Source organism: Strix aluco, chromosome 1 (assembly GCF_031877795.1).
Source record: "Strix aluco isolate bStrAlu1 chromosome 1, bStrAlu1.hap1, whole genome shotgun sequence".
NCBI lineage: Eukaryota > Metazoa > Chordata > Aves > Strigiformes > Strigidae > Strix > Strix aluco.
The window spans coordinates 141270317-141288267 of record NC_133931.1 but is presented as its reverse complement, the minus strand read 5'-3'; the positions used below and the strand labels follow the sequence as shown (position 1 = coordinate 141288267).

The 17951-nt window shown below is 35.3% G+C and overlaps 1 protein-coding gene across 4 annotated transcripts in view; it reads right to left on the bottom strand.

The window, feature by feature from the left end:
• Nucleotides 1–17951, bottom strand: part of TAX1BP1 (Tax1 binding protein 1) — a 65790-nt gene that overhangs the window by 29515 nt on the left and 18324 nt on the right. For 3 of the 4 annotated variants that reach the window (XM_074838035.1, XM_074838054.1, XM_074838045.1), the window contains exons 3-7: nt 17288–17390; nt 13669–13856; nt 11926–12084; nt 861–1009; nt 628–718 (exon numbers count right to left, since the gene is read on the bottom strand). In XM_074838035.1, coding sequence (XP_074694136.1) covers nt 628–718; nt 861–1009; nt 11926–12084; nt 13669–13856; nt 17288–17390 — 690 coding nt within the window. The remainder of the gene's footprint in view (nt 1–627; nt 719–860; nt 1010–11925; nt 12085–13668; nt 13857–17287; nt 17391–17951) is intronic. The other variant, XM_074838064.1, reaches the window with a different exon arrangement.

Here is a 17951-nt window from a genome sequence, read left to right as displayed (position 1 = left end):
ACACACTTGATTTGTTTCATACAACCTAAGACTTTCATTATTTTAGCATATAAAACTTTTTTTGCCTTTTTGGGGGATGGGCTGGCACAGGGGACGACACAAACTCAACACTTATTTTAAATATGGGGGTGTCTCAATACCAGCAAAAGAAATCAGCTATGCTACCAAAAATCAATGCAATATAGATCCCACTAAAGCTTCTTACAGTTATGCACAAGACTCAAGAGTAGGGATCGAGAAAACAGTCTGGAGTGAGAACTTAGAAGACTAAAAGGTAATTTACTTCTGAAAAAGTGTGTTAAAACCAGTTACTGGGTGATGCACTGTATAGCTAAAGAACTTCCTCGCTAGCGTCTATTGTTTTTTGTTACTATGCCTGCATTTTAACAAATTGGTGATCCATTCTCCTTAGAGACCTTTTTATACCATGGGATGAATTCAGATGCTATTTTCCTTATTTATTTTTACATGAGAACATCTATAACTGTCTTAAAAATCTGTTCACAGAAGTTGACCATTTCCTTTCTTCCTTAACAATTCAATTTATCAAACTTCTCTATAAAACATTATTACCTTTATTTCAAACCACTTCATTTCCGTGTATACACATACAAGGAATAAAGTTACCTTATAAAGTTCTTTTTCATCCTTTTCTGTCTTTAACACACATTCAAGTTGCTCCTTCTCAAGCACCACTTTCTTCAGTTTGTCCTTCAGACTAAGACATTGACAAATTAATAGTACAGAACTATTAATACAGAAAATCAATGCAACCATCAAAAATTGTAAGTTTTAAAAAATAGCACCTATGGAAAAAAACAGTAAAATAAGGAAGGTAAGGAACAAAATGACTTAAATACCTGTCTAACTCAGTTTCTTTTGCAATGGCTTTTTGAGTAACAGTCATGATATCTTCTTCAAGCTGGAGAACTTTTGAAGCAGCCTCATCATGCTTCTTCTTCAAATCATCAATTTCAGTTTTAAGAGCTTCTGATGCTTGAACATTGTTCTTTGAAAAAGTTGCAAATAGGTATCATTTAAGAATGTGTATCTTCAGAACTACAACATGCTATTTGAATTAATGCTGAAATATTGTCATTAGATCTCTTCCTTAAAATGTATGATAAGCCCATTTCAAGTATATATATTTTTTGAATATATAAAATTATATTAAACTTGCTATGTGCAGTTAATATGAGTCAATAAGGAGTTTGTTTTTGTGCAGGCATTCAGTTACACAGAAACTACATATACTTCAGAGAGCAAGACAAAGCTATATTTCGTATCTTTTGGCCATCTCCTTTCCGCAAACTAACCATCAACTTACTAGCTTAGAAAACAAGAAGAACTTCTATTTCTCTTTGTACTTTCTTTTACTTAAAAAGAAGGAGGGCTTGCATTTGACCAGACAGTTACACCACTCAAGCAAGTCACAGTAAAGAGAACTGCAGGCAAAAGGAGAAAAAAAAAAATGAAGAACTCCTGATGAAGAGCTAATTACTACACTACATTCTCCTATCTAGAACATATGGAGGAGTCTCACAAAGCTCACGAAGCTAATGAAACAACCGTGGGATTTATGTCTTGGATATTGGAAGCTGAGACAGAGGATGATGACAACACCCAAAACAGATTCCTTTGTCAGAAAACTGACAGATGCAAAATGAGAAGCCACTTTTAAGTATCACATTCATTATCTAATGACAGTAATGTCCGTAACATTCTAAGGCAGTGGACAGCTAAATGTCATCTCCATCACAGGAAAATGACCATTTAAAGTGAGGTCATCTTAAATAATCCAGAAAAACACTCTTTTCAATATAACACTATCTTCTTGAGAAAATAATTAGTAACACTAAAGTAGAACACACATACTGAGATAATATGCTACTATTTCTGATATCAAAACTCAATAAAGATCAGCTTAGTATCAACCATGACAGTGGTATGAATCAAACTGTAAACAAGGTCAAGACAGACTGACCAACATGCTTGACTACAGCGTGACTTACACTGTTTGTGCAGATTTTAAGGTACAAGTTGTCTTTCTGCTTGACATTTGGAAAATTAAAGCACTAGTTCATCTATTCATTTTTAAACAAAGCTTAATGCCCTGAAACAAGTCCATGTTGTTACATCAAGAGAAACACAGCCAGAGTTTACGGAGAACCCCTACTGGCCAGATTCCAACCTAACTAACAATGTTTTAAGTACAATAAAATATAATGAGGACTGGTTTTACTCATTAATTGTCAAAATACACTGTTTGCAAGTGTAATTAAGCCCTGCTTTTACAAGCAACTAAACAGAAGTTTGGGCGTTATGATTTTTTGGGGGGGGGGGTGGGGGGGTGGGTAGGGGGTGTTGAATTGTGAGAGGTGGCAAATGTAATGACGACTCAATCACTTCCTAAACACTATACCAGCACATAGTTTTTTATTCTTGTTACATATGCTATAAAAAAAAAGAAGAGCACTAATACATTACAACTATTTACAACTCTAAATGTCTTTATTATATGCCTTCATATAATAAAGAATTTCAAGGGATCGTGAGTGTACCATCTTTTCTGAAAACAGCATTGGAAATGAAGACCCACAATTTTCATAAGGTCTTCAGTTTTGAAGAGCTATCAGTTTCCTGCAACCAAAAGTATATGTACTTGGGGTAATGCACACAGGATATTTTAAGTCAGTATTCCAAGTAAAACTTGGTATATAACCAGCAGCAACAACACACGTTCTAACTGCTTGTCCTTCCCTAGTGCAGTGGAGACTAATTACTTGCCCCTGTTTTGAAAGTCTAGCATAGTAAAAAGTCTATTTCAATGCATATCTGTGTTTTCTCTAAACACCACTTTGGTATAACTGTAACTGTTGTAACCCAAGCGCCTTCAAAAGAATTTAATCTGATACACTATATATACAAACTGTACAAACAGTTCAAACAGGCTGCCAAAGGTAACATATATTAAAAGGAATTAATAGCCTGAAAAAAATTCACTCCACAAACAGCATTACAATTGATGCTGCTTTGCTAGTTATTCTAAAGGGACATGGTATTAAAATGTAAAAGTTCCATACTTAACAGATTCTCACCTAATAAACTTGCTTAGATACAACTAAAGCCCACAGTTTTGAAAGAAAAAAAGGATTAATTTTTAGAGACGACTTGTTATTTTACAGAATTCTTAGCAATTCAATTTAGATGCTGCAATCCTAGGCCCATACACTCTGGTTACAGTGGTTTCAGAGCCTGTAAAATTTAAAATGAGTGCTCTTAGACTATTTTACAGGTAGAAGGCAACTGTGTTTTAGAAGGAGTCTAAAGGGGAAGAATATAATAAACATCAACTATATGTACAACCTCTATTACAAAAAAGATAATTACTTTCTGTAATTATTGTTAATTCATCTGGTACCTCTACAATTATTATACCTTCCCCCCCACTTTCTTAACAGAAAGAAAAGCACAGCAAGAGCGTGAATCATTTTAATGAACTGGTTTAAAAACACCCAACAATTTTAAGGTTATTTTTACTCTGGATTGTGTTTTTAATCCATTTACAAATGCAGCTCCCCCCATCCCCCTCCCTAAAGTTGCAACAGCCTTATGGGTAGAAGGGGGAAGCAAACTGCACCACAAAGGCCAGAATAAACAGCCAGAAATTACTTAAGTCAGCTTCACTGGTACAAAACAAAAAGCTACAAAACCAAAAATTCCTGTAACTACTAGGGGTCTCACTAGTGAAATGAAACAAAGAAAATTTAATGTAGTTGTCAAGTGAATTTATTTTCCCCAGAATCAAAATTCCACTTTGAAAATTTTGATGTACCTTCAGACAGGGAACAAGAAGGGGCACTAAAATCTTTATCACTACTCTAAAATGGCGAAAGATTTAACACTGATTTTTTTTTTTTTTTAATAATTTTATTGTATCACATGAACTGTCCTCCCCCTGCAAAGAACTGCCATTACACACATAGGGATTTGTTTACAGTGCATTACAAACAGCTGCCAAAAGAACAGAGCTTTTATGTCAAAAAGTTCTAAATTACAGATCAGTTGCTTTAGGTTTGTGTAACTTAATCATAAATACACTGATTGAAAACTCATACAGCTATTATAAACTCTACCTAAAGGATATGCAGACCATAAATGTGCTCTTCCTTGAAACATCTTTAAAATCTATTTATTAAACTTCTGCTGCAAATGGGCTGATAATCGTTCCTTTGATAATGGAAGAGCCATAAAGTTTCTAGATTCTCAATTTTATAGCAGAAACTACGTTAAAAATCTGTATGTTCAACAATGAAGAACAACATGTTTTCCCTACTTATTTCTTCTAATGCATACACCTCTGAACCATTTCAGAGTACAGTTCGGTTAACGGAAGCAAAGTAGCACAGACGTCCCTTCCTGTGAATCAACACATACAACATTTTTCAAACATACTTAAGGCATAGAGAGATCCAGCAGACAGAATAAAACACTCGAAAAATACAACCCAAGTCTATTTGCAGCTGTGACATCTTGCAGCATGGCTTTTTATGCTTCATCTTCCATTTTCATAACATGTAAAACTCCCTACCCACTTTTTAAAAGCCATTCCACACCTAAAGCATTCACCTTTGATTAATGGCTAATATCTGCAATCTTCATTTTACTTTTTACAGAATGCATACATTGTAACAAAAAAAGAAAGGTTAAAAATGAGCTATGCAGCTCTGAAATCAAAGAGGTCAATTCCCAAATACAAGGCAATTTTTTTAAAAATAAAAAAATAAGAAAAAAGCAGCAGCACCTTTCATCTGGATTGATTTATCTGGGTATAATTTAATGTCAAGGGAACCATTATTCTTCATATCCTGTTGAAAATTTAGGGGATCTAGAGGAATTATCTGCAGGAGCCTTCTGTTTATCCCATTGACATCATAGCAGCTCCAACGGAATCATGTACAACACTTGGCTGACACCATACTCTATTAAAGGGCATTCGAGGAGAAATTATGAACACAACAGGATCACTGCAGTCACTGCAAAATCTGAGTGTGCTCATAACACAGGGCCTGAACGTTCTGAAAGGAAACCTCACGTCATTTTTCTTTCTAGTAAGATCTAAGCATTCGGTAAAGTAAAACAGTAAACCAATTCCAAATAAACTCAATGATGTTAAACTATTATCTTTGCGACTATGACTGAAAATAGAAATACTGCTCTAAAACCACTGAAGTCTCTCTATTCCAAAAACCTAAGATATCACAGTGGTAGTAATTTAATCATGTTAATCTTTTCAACTAACGTTAAACAGATCGAAACTCTACAAAACTAAGGCCTAACTGTAAAAGTTCATCTAAGTAACATCAGTCACCCAATTACTGTCATGAAGACTAGATGTACAAGTTTTTGCAGGAGACAGCTGAAGTATTTACACACACTACAATTCTGCAGCGTGCATCTATATTGCAGAATGTTAACTTCTTAAAACATCTTATAATTTCACTATAAACTATCACTTTTGCAGAGCCACTCATGAATACATAATCTGAAGTGCAAAATATCTCAAATGAATTTGTTCAACTATCCAGTGAAATAAAATTCAATTAAACAGTTTAAGAAATATTCATACATAGAACAGTCACTAAAACAATAAAAGAGGGTTTTCTCTTCATAGGATGTTTATAGCACCCTTGGGTGCTATAACTGCTGGTGCCAACCTGAGCAATTCTGAGTATTTCATTTGTATCTTTAAATCATTATTCACATGAAGCTTAGGGGGTTCCGTGTGGTTTTTTGTGTTTTGCTTTTTGGGTTGGGAGTAGTTTTTTGGTTGTTGTTTGGGTTTTTGCTTTTTGGGGGTTTTCTTGTTTTGTTTTAAAAACAACGCATCTCCCTGATCATCAGATTTTCTCACATGCAGCATACCTAAACAGTATCAACATAGCTTGATTTAAAGAGGCACTGAAAAAACAGTTGATTCCCTTACTTTTATGCATGCAGTCTGAACTAGGCACTTGCACCGCTGACATATCACACTGCACAACAGCATTTTCTCACTATCTAACCAGATAAATTCTCCTTATAAAGTGGCATCCAAAGACAACTTAAATGAATCCCTGATATTTGAATAAAACTCTCCAATGAATAAAGCTACTGTGCAGGTAGAACCTGCCAGTAGAATGTGGATTTAGATGGATGGCCTATTAAAACTCCCCATCAGATAGATGAATTAGTCCACTTTTTAAAAGTTAAATGGTGAACTAAACTTTCGAAAAACATGAAAGAACAAGTTTATCAAGTCAGTAAATTCACTTCTGCCTCAATCCATGCCAATATAACAGAAACCCTATTGAAATGTTCACAGGATCAAAGAGCGAGCTGGTAATCCACAAATCTGTTGCTTCTGACTCAAGTTAAACATTTACAGAAACTACTGCCACATGAGTAAGACTTGTCATCACTGTAACGTTAAAAGAAATCAGTTCAGAAGTACTCTCTTCCCACTAGAGGGAGACAAATGATCGCAAAAGCACCGTTTGAAAGTTCTGCTCGCTACAGAAGCAAAACCCGTTGTTCACAAAATTGAATGGTTGCAGTGTCAGGAGCAACCGATGAAAGACTGACACAATGACTACTGCATGTTTCTCTTGTTCAGCACGTTACTATTAAATCTTAAAACAGTCGGCAAATGCACTGCTGCCAGAGAGCTTACACACAGATTAAGCACACACAAAACTGGTAACATGTAAGACCAAAAAGCATGCATTCTTTTTATTTACACAGGTATACATTTTTATATTCATAATGCATAAGATAAAGATCAGAAATATCTGTATTATTATTTTCTAGATAAAAAAACCACATTGATTTGATTCAATGTTCTTCAATTTTTCCAAAAGTAAAATATATCCAAATAAAAGCAGCTTACTAACATGACTCAACATACTTGAGTATGCACCAGTGAACAAGTTATCTCAGTAGGAAACCAAAGGAAAAGCTGCAATGTTGAAAGCAACCTGAAACAGTTCTGGAGACCATGCCTCATGTGTCATCTTCTTAAGTAAAATAATCATAGTGAGTAATTACATCATTACTTTAACAGTGTTATATTAGTAGAGTCGCAAGCTGTATATACGGCATGATTCTAAATAAAAGTGTGCGATCAGGGAACATCACCCTGGTAAAAGCAAATTAACTCTGAAACACTAACAGAAAGCTGTAAGAAAGAGATGTGACTTTACAGTAATTCCGCATTTAGTCTGATTTCCCACACAGAGTAGTAGCAGATTAAGTTAAACCTTCACATTCTGTAAGAGCTAATTTAATGTCATGGGGGGGGGGGGGGGGGGAATAGCAATGGTTTAACCAGCATGAAAAATGCTGCAGAGGAATACTATGTTTTCCTGTAACTGAAAACACAGCCCTTTTCAGAAGACTAAAAAGAGTGTGCTGCTTGGGGGCAGGAGAAGAAAGGGGAGAACGGGCAGTTCACTTATCCTCTCCCTAAACTGATCTTGTCAGAAGAACTACATACTGCGTTAAGCTGCCATTGGATGAGAGAAGAGGAAAAGATCAACCTAAAAGTAATAAAGACTGAATTTGTCCCAAGTTCTACAATACCTTAAACTTTGGCAGGATGGGTTAAGTAACACAACTTAATAGTAATAGTCATAACATATGAAGTGTGCACTAGAAACAGTGGGACTGGAAAGCACATTCCCTGAGCACAAACACTGACCAGCGCAGAGCTGTGCATCTTCCAAATATTATTTCTCTGTGATGGTGGCAATGACAACCTGAGAAAACTATTCTGCAGAGACATTAATGCACTGAATACAAATAAAAATACAGATTTTTTTACTCCACTGTGATAAAATACAAAAAAAAAAAAAAAAAACACAAACCCAAATCTAAAAAAATAGAAACCTTCATAGACAAGAGTGCTGTAACATGCATTAGAAGCTATGTTTCAACAACTCAAATGGCACGTTATCACTTTATGTCTTGAATGCATTTGTTCCTCCTATCTTTGGTAGGAAATGAGATGGCTATCTGGTAAGAAGGCAACGACTGTGTATCTCCTGAGCAGTAAGGTCACTGTTAGAAAACCCAAATCTCTAGATTGTTGTGGCCATTACAGTCTGAAGTGCTACAAACACAGGAACTCACCTGTTTTTAAAACTGAAGAAATGGGACTCTTTTCACCACTTAAAAACATGCACAGCCCAATATTCAAACTTAGTGGAACACATTATATTACACCTGAATAGATTGTTTAGTATGCTATGTTCTTAAAAGATTGACCTACTTTTAAGGTCGTTTCTTACTAGTATTTTCCCCAAAGAGCCTCTAAAAGCATCCCAACTAGGCAAAAAGTGACAAGAGAAAACAATAGCTCCACTGCCCAGAATTCTAGGTGGGAAAGAGAGATCAAATAATCAAGAGTGGGAGGGAAACGCTTATTGGGATATAGGTGTGACATTGTCTGTCAACAACTATCCTGTCTATATTAAGAAATGAGTGTTTCTACAGACATTTTTCAATTATACAAACTACTCCTGAGCTATTTGTGAAAACAAAGGACTGATAAAAATCAGTAACTAAAAGAGGAAAGTAGCCTAAAGGCATACAAATAAACATGAATAAAAAGGGATTAAGAAAACCATGTTTTAACAAAACATTTCATATTATGAACTCAGAGCTTTTCCATCATTAATCTACCTTCTGCTTGATACACTGTACCACAGTAAGATAACTTATATACTATGACTCCTAACCACACCATACATATTCTGTTCAACTATAAAAATACAAGGCAGGTTAAATAATGTATTTGATCAAAAGACAAAGACATGAACCCAGATACCCATATCATTTGCTCCAAAGAAACCAAGTAAGATTTTTAGAAAAGGGGCAGATTGACAGTATTTTGTATAAAGGGGTTAATAACTTCAGGGTCCCCTCATCACAATACAAATGGTAATAAACAAATAGTAGTTCCCAATACATTAGTAGCATAAAGAACTCTGCACACAATTAGAACCAAATGCATGTGTCTGTACAAGTGTATCCACCTCCTCTGCTCATGCAAGTGCTGCTTTTTAAATACAGTACTTTGTACTACTTTGGTTTTTAGAGGGCTCTTTGGACAAGCAGAAATATAATCTGTGCAAAAAATTAGTTTAAGATTGTTCAGGGGTTAAATGTAGCTTTGCCTTGTTTTTAACAGAAATAAAGATTTCTATCACTTACAGTTTCCTCAAACTACAAAGGTAGTGATATGTAGTGTTTACAATAATTATATTTTCTTATATAGGCTATTTTGTTTCATGAATTAATTTCTTTAGCCTGATACGCTCTAAAGTATATTGAAATAATTTTTAATAGAACTCCTTAAACCTTAAGTTAAACATTTTTAAAAATAGAAATTTTAAATTCATAAACTCCACTTTTTGCCTATGTATAAAAAGTGTAGAGCATAACTAAAAATCCACCTGTATGTGAGAAAAGAGCACTAGGAATAAAAGAATAAAAAACCCACAGAATTACTTAGTTACAACAACCAGTCGGTAACTTAAAGGCAAAAAAACCAACAAGCCAAAACAAAACAACCTAGGTCATACTAAGCACAGGTGAAGATTCTGCTGTTACATAAAATACAGATGTATCTCGATTACTTAACCTTTCAAGGTTATCCCTTGTAGTCTTACATAAAAAACATCCAAGTTAATGCATTGTTTAGGTTTATCACCAGTAACAGTTACATCACATGAAGCTGACTAGATAAGCTGGGGGTTTTTGGGGGGAGTGGTTTTGGAGCGTTTGTCTTGGTGGTTGTTGTTGGGGGCGGGAGTTCCTTGGTTGTTTTGGGGGGTTTGGTGCTGGGTTTTTTTAAACAAACCACGAGGAAAATAAAACCTAGGTACTGTAATCCAACTGAGTGCTGCATAACTGCTGCTCAGGAATCTTCAAATCAATCCATTAACGCACTGTACATGTTCCCAGCAACGGTAAGTCATATAATCCCTTTACCCACTGCTGTATTTGATGTACTGGGGTAGGGAGGCAAGGAGAGCCAGAAGGGAAGTCATCTTTAAAACCGGAAACTTTAGAGAGAAAGCTGTACATCAAGTATGGTTTATTAAACTTTGATGATGAAAAAGTTAAATTATTGCACCTGATTTAGTAGATGCTTGTTTAATTGTCAAAACTAACACCCAATTTATATTCTGCTTATGTATATGGACAAATGGAAGACTTTTCAACTCAGCAGATTTGCTTTTTTTAAACAAGTGAAAAACAGAGAACATAAAAGATGTAAAATAAGACAGTGTCAAAGACTTGAGAAAAAAAAAATTGCGTGAGTTATAGAACTTCTGTAGCATTCTAGACAGGTGAAGAGCTGCATCAGCCTCAGATTAGATGTCTACTTACAGCTCAGCTAAATACAGGTGAGAAGTTCTTCACACTGCACCAGCACTTCAAGAAAACAAGGCCGAAACAAAAAAACCCACAAACATTCCTGAAATTAAATTCTAATTGCTAAATTCTGGTATCTTAAAGGCAAAACTATTCTGATTATAGAAATTCACAGTAAAATGTAAGAAAGTATCAAGCCATTTTTATTCCTATACAGTCTAACTGTATCCTTGCTGGACAGCTGTCAAAATCCCATCTGACAGATTGTTCTAAAATGGCATTGTAAAGCTAACATGGATTAGAACTGGCAGTTTTACTTTCAACCTTTTTTTAAATGAGAACCTCAAGTGATAGTGAAAGGTATCTATGTAGCTCATTCAGATTTATCCAGCAAGCTTATGATTCTGCAAATCCATGAAATGCCTACTTTTAAGTATTTTATTCTCATCTCATTGATTTAAGCTAGTCTTCCCATGGACTTGAAATTAAAATCATTCTTTTGTTTAGAAAAAAGGTTTTCCTACAAAAGATCTTATCCTTTCTTTTTTTCCTTACCCATTCTAGTCCATTTCACTACCACTGTTCAACAGTAAACTACAAAGCTTCAAGTTTCAAATTCCCTCAACAAATTCCTATTAAAGGTGTATCACGCAGAACTGTTGACATATACATACTAGTACTCAGAAATAGCCTATTAACTGCTGTCCACAGCTAGATTATATAGGCTTCATTACTTCAAATTTGTCCATGTCACCACCTCCCTCCCACATGTTTTTAATCTTCTCTTAAAAGTTGTTTTTTAAAAAAACAGCAGTTTAAAAATAGATTAGGTCCAACTTTCTTGTGTTTTTATATTAGATTTCCTCCTTACCATATGTAGAATTCCAAATTAAGCTTGCTTTGTTTTAGACTAGATTTATATTTTCACTATCAATTAACAATGTATATTGATTTTTAGGTTTGTGCTTCTTTTCCCTTTGAAAATCTTCAGACCTTTGTGGAGTGACTAGTTACTCTTTACTCTTTGTATGCCCTGGCAGTACTATTCTCTGTTAAGTCTTGATCTTTGCTTTTAATACCAAAGCTTTTTTACCATTTTCAATACTCTGTGTCCTATGCAGTTATTCCTTAATGGGAGTTTTTTGAACACTCTTCCTCCATTTTAAGCATACTTTAAACTACCTTGCTAAACTACTTGCCTCCATAAGCAAACTTTAAACTACCAACTACTTTCCACTATGCATTGCACAGCTAAATGTCAAACATCTGCTAACAGTTGTCATCGATTATCTTACCAAGCCTGGTACCAAAAGCCTTAAATATTTTAAACATTTTACGACATAAAAGAAATAGTGGCAGGAGGTTAATAGGAACTCACCTATTCTAGTGTAAATGTCTATCTAACTGCTGAGGGGTTTTGATAGCTGATTTTCACCGTTTAACCGGTTCTTGAAAAAGGAACATTACAGACATTATGAGCCAGCTTTCATCAGTTAAACAACTAACCTTTTGCTCTGTTTGCAGTTGGTCACATCTCTGCTTTTCATGGTTAAGTTCTTTTTCCAGTCTTTCAACCTGATCTCTGAGTTGTGCCGTTTCCTTTTCCAGAACGGAAGTCACCTTTAATAGCTCTTCTTTTTCTTTTATAATTTTTTCAATTTTAAACTGTAAAAACAAAAACATTGGGTTTTGGTAATTTTTCTCCCCTGCATTCCTATCAAATAAGTGGGTAACATATTATTCCAGTGTTTGAGCAGAAACACAAAATGTATGTCCTCTGTCTACGTTATTTCACAATTTTCCCCTTATTCTCAGATTTCTGAAGTTTCATTGCTTTAACTGAACAGCACTGCATTACCATTAGACAGCACACTTCGCAGTGTCTTGATTTATATTCAAGTTTTCCCTCCTTAAGTGCCTTTACCGTTCCCAAGTGACAGCAACTATGGAGGAGCTAATTATGATAATGACAGCTTGGTGAAAAAATGGCTGCTGAGTGTAGACACACACACACACACACACATTCTAAAGCAACGTTTGAGGAATTTCACCAAAAAAATGAACACACACATAGCCAAAAGCAAGGACTGGTATACGAACTGAGTCCTTTCAATACTTAAAAGGGGCTTATAAGAAAGATGGGCACAAACCTTTTAGTAGGGCCTGTAGCAATAGGACAAAAAAGAGGGTAGATTCAGACTAGATATAAGAAAGAAATTTTTTACGATGAGGGTGGTGGAACACTGGATTGCCAAGAGAGGTAGTAGATGCTGCATCCCTGGAAACATTCAAGGTCAGGTGGACCAGGCTCTGAGCAACCTGATTTAGTTAAGATTTCTCAGCTTACTGCAGGAGGGTTGGACTAGAACCCAACCCAAACCATTCTATGACTCTATGAACCAAGATAATCAAAAACATTTCAAAAATTATTTTCCTTTAATTTTAGTACTATGAGTACATATCTGAAAAGCAAAAATATCCCAGATGTATCTCTGTACTGTCTCCTATCCTTAAATTTTGAAAACTGTAAATTGAATACATGCATGTATGTGCCTAGACACAACTGACAAAAGGATAAAACACCTGATGACAAGGTAAGGAAACTGTACTGAGCAATTTTCCAATAAGCAACTCATACAATCAAGTTGGTTTGGTTTTGGGTTGGGGTTTTTTTTTTTTTTGTTTTGTTTGGTTGGCGTTTTTTAAGTAGTTTTCAGCCTACAAAATATCAACAAGCAAATGGAAACATCTTGACTCTGGATGTAAGCATACAAGTCTAGCAAAGAACATGACACACAGAACACTGCTTTAAATAAAACAAGAGCTATTCTAATATACTTAGGCACCTGACATTATACAGCCTAGTTTCCAGGGCTCTTCACTTGAGCACAAATAAAAGTATACTGGTTCCGTTAATTTTTTTTTCCTTACAACAAGCACCATTTCACACAAAGGGTATCTTCCCCTCTCCGTTTAGTTGGAGAGTACAGATGTGAGAGATGGGCAACTATCTATTCTCTTATGGTTTCCCAGTCTATGCTTAGTGCTGTAACCAGTTTAAAATCTTTACTCATTTAACCTGCAAATGTTCTAACTCCAATCAAATATTGGAGAACAAGCCAGAAATATACACATTGCACACACATATATAGATTTTTTTCCTCCTAGTTTGTTCATCAATACCTGTGAATGTGTGCATATATAAAAAAAAATTAATAAGATAACATTTTAAGAGTTGTTGAATCAAACCTCAAGTAGTCCAGCTTTTGTGGTCACCACTAACATATCAGAGTTTCCTTCATCTTCCATTGTAAGCAATTCTTCAACAGGGGAAGAGGTACGAAACTGGAAAGGTGTGCTTGCTCCACGGATTTCTCCTTTATGAGTCACATAACAGAACTGGTAAAATTCTCCGTCATCATTTGGTAGATAATATCCTATCAAAATAAATTCATATCTGAAGAAAGATTCTACACAAACACAGCCTCCATCTGGAAACAGATTATCAGATCTTGTCTGTCTAACGAATTTCATGCTCATTACCCTCAGTAAGGCACAGATAAATCATCAAAACAGCAGAAAGGAAAAGTGATCCTATTTAGTAACTTTCATCCCCCAACAATTTCTCCTAGCTTTTAAGATAAATGCCAAAACAGTGTCAGGTAATAGGTGCTATATGTACACATCACCTTACATAGGTTACGTAACAGCTGCTGTTTACATATTTATGAAACAAATAGAATCATCAGCAATCAGATGCCCTGAAGCTGGACCAGTACCTCATTATTATGTAACTGTTATGCAATCACAGAAAAAAGGGTAAGCAATTTTTTGGCCTTGGAATACCTATACAACCAAAGACAACAGACAAAGGCAGAATAACATGCAATGACAAGACATCTGCAACTTTACCATGTTTCATTTTTTGCATTTCTTTGTGGAGTAACTACAATTTACTTTTGCTATTTTTAAATGCCAAAGCATGGGAATGCTCTGCATGGATGATACAACATTAACAAGCTGCAAGTATGGGGCGGGGCAGGAGGAGTTTAACAAAGAGCTTATTTTTTTAATTGAAACAAAAATTCTTCTAGACTTCACAAAGTAAGAATAAGTCATCTTTCTTATAGCTATGTAATACTGTGTGCTGCCAGTAAATTATTTCAGAGGAATTTCTGTGTGACTATTCAACTGAACTGTTGTGCACTAAAGCTTCAACATCAAGCCTCTTACATCACCTGGATTCACATGGTAATATCTGTGGATCTTAAACAATCATTTCCAGAAGAATGGTATTTTTACGTTTATTAGTAAATGCAAGAAACCACACCCTACCCAGTTTAATGGTTAGAAAACCAATTGGTTTTACTCAGAACACTTAATTATCAGATACCCTAGCCAGCTTGAGTATGATACTAGCATAATAAATTCTAACCCAATGTTGAATCCAGCAGGTGATGTCACCCATTTCTGTTCATATTTCACCACAATTCAGTCTGCTGCCTTTCCAACTTTACCATTAATTTCTATTCACCAACTTCTATTCCCTATTCCTGGAAGACTTTTCCCAATACTCTTAGCTGCTTTTCTTACAAATGGTAAAACGTTACATGTGCTATATGGACAGCACTTGTATCAAGCACTTCATGTTTCCATCAGTCTTTATTAATTGTAGCTCAAGCAATAGTATTTTAATCTCAAAACCTCAGGATTCTGTGCTTTTGGATCTGACTAAACTTTCATATATAGCACTGCAGTTCAGTTTACCTGATTCAATGCTTAAATACAGTGACACTATGCAGAAATGAATTCAGAACAATCTACTTTGCAGCTCCAGCAAGTTTTGATATTGGTTCAGACAAACTGATTTTAAAACTACTTAAAGTCTTTTTTCTTGCATCTAATATACACTGGAGAGAACAGATTCCTGACTATTTTCTTCCAGCACACCTACTTGATCATAAAAAAAAAAAAAAAAGTAAAGTATGCCTCACAACATTTACTATTTATCTCAGTTAATTAAGCTCCTGTAAGTTCTGCTGATCTCATCTCAGCAGCACTAAAATATCTTGCCAAACACAACTAGGAGACTGTCTGAATGAAGATTAAATCTGGCAGCTCTATAAAAGTAGAGGACTGTCAGCATGGAATGTAACAGATAGGACAGAGTTACCGGGTCTCTTCATGTGTGGTAAAACTTTTAAGTACAAAGGACTGATAATAGCATGTAGAATCCTAGGTTTCTAGGCCACTTAATTTTGAGTCCAACCCAATTTTATACATTCAGGGAATTTTGGTAACTGTAAAAGAAACTAATGACTTCCTTCCAGTTTCTGCAGAGTGCACATACTTTTCAGAGATCTCAATATTATAAAATGGTCTGATCACATGGATATGATCATCATCGACAGTACCAGAAAAAATTCTTGGTGCAAGAGAAAGAATAGTAAATTCATCCAAGCTATCATTATTTGCAGCTACTATGTGCAGCTTTAACAAGACAACAAGCTCACACAATAGTCATTTCAGGATTTCAACTATTAATCTTTCTACATATTTTAAGCAATAAACACACACACAAAGACTAAAGCTAACTCTAGAAAGTAAAAAAAGAGCATAAGATGGTATATAAAATTCTATTAGTAAGCAAAACAGCATTAAACAAGTTTCATAGAGGTACTCTTAACTTTTTGAATGTGTGTAGATTTTTGACATTCATAATGTCCTGTGGCAAGAAATTCTGCACATTGAATGTGTTATACAAGTATCATCTCTGCCACTTGTTAGCTTACATCAATGGCTCCTACTTCTTTAAATATGAACAATGGATAACCCACTCATGCCATCGATTTTACAGACATCAGTCACTTCCCATTATTTCCCTTTCCCAGGCTGAAAAACCTGGCAGAAGGAAGTTCTGAAGGTCACCTTGTTCAACTTCCCACTCAAGAGACTGCCGTCAGCACTAGTCTGAAACTACCATGGCTGTGACTAAGCAACTGTGTGGAATTCCCATCCTTCCAAACTAGGGATACCTGTTCAAGTGCTGCACTACAGCCTCTTGGTAAAAAAGTTCTTCCTAATATCCGATGTAAACCCCCCCAGGCCACAATACATAGCCATTGTCCCTTTTTATATTTAATGAGAAGTATGTGGCTCTCATCTTTGTAACTCCACACCTTTATACAGAAGCTAGTTCTTACTTTGATCTTCCTTGTTGTGCTTTGTTAATTTGTTGTACTAGATGTTTTTTGAGATTGTGAAGGGGAGGGAGAGGATCTGATCTCCACACAGTGTTGAAAATGCAGTTATACTATAGATTTGTACAGCGGTGTAACATTTTCTGGTTTGTTCTTTATTCTTTCCTTAAAAACTTCAGTCATTTTCATTAATTCCTCACTGTCAGAAGGTCCTCTGCAACTCTCGTGACTGCTCTAACCCTTCACCAAACCATCATCTACATTACTATTTGACAAAAATCACTTTACATAGAGAATGATGTTTAAAGTCCAGAGACTAAAGGCAATGTAAAGACACAATGCGTTAAGAGATACCAAGATTAAAATACCCTGCTGATGATTAAAGAAAGTCACTTTCTGTATTTTAATATTTCCAGCAGAGCTGCTCTATCAGTCGTGAATAATGTCCATTACTATGTAAAAACATACTAAGTCACATATTTGCCCTTACAATTTCCTTGACATCTAACATGACTGAAGTTCACACACCGAAGCGTGGAAAATAATCCTCCAATTTAGTCTGTAAAAGTCTAGAACTGTTACACAACCCTCAGCATTGTAATGAACAGGTAAGTATTTAAAAAGCTGTGTAGGCTGGAAAATACAGGTAGATGCTGCTTAATATTCACCTTGAAAAGTCAGCACACAGTTAACAGTTGATCCTTCCACATAATTTTCTGGCATAGGTGACCAAAGAAATGTGTAATAGTCTCTTGCGGTACTCCAACCAACCTAAAATAAACCACAACAAAAATGAGAAAGAGAAAACATTTAAGCTGAAGAATTTGTTACACAGTTAAGATAGCATGGTCTGGGCTTTACAACATACTATAATATGCATATTTCCACTTCAACATGCAATAAAAAGATACTTAACAATGTTTACAAATCAGGAAGATTTTAACAAGCACGTCAAAGATTTCGTATGAATTTTGTTAAGCTTCCTACCTAAGGCAATAAATGGGTCTAAGGTAATAAAAGGGTCTATATAAATTAAAACACCAGTTTTCACTATATATTAAACTACAATTTGGTAGGGTTTTTTCCCATAAAGATACACATTACTGTATTAAAAACACACAAATACTAATTCTGACTTTTATAGTGAAATTTTCTTGGTGTAAGTTCTGTCAATGCTGACTATTTCATGTCCACAATCCAACAGGTTCATCAGAAAACAAAAAGGAGGAAAGAAAAAACAGCACTCTCTTCTACTGAAAAGGTCACATTTGACAGGGCTAAACTAGCACTTTTTGGACTTCTGCGATATCTAAAGACCAGCATTTCACTGGA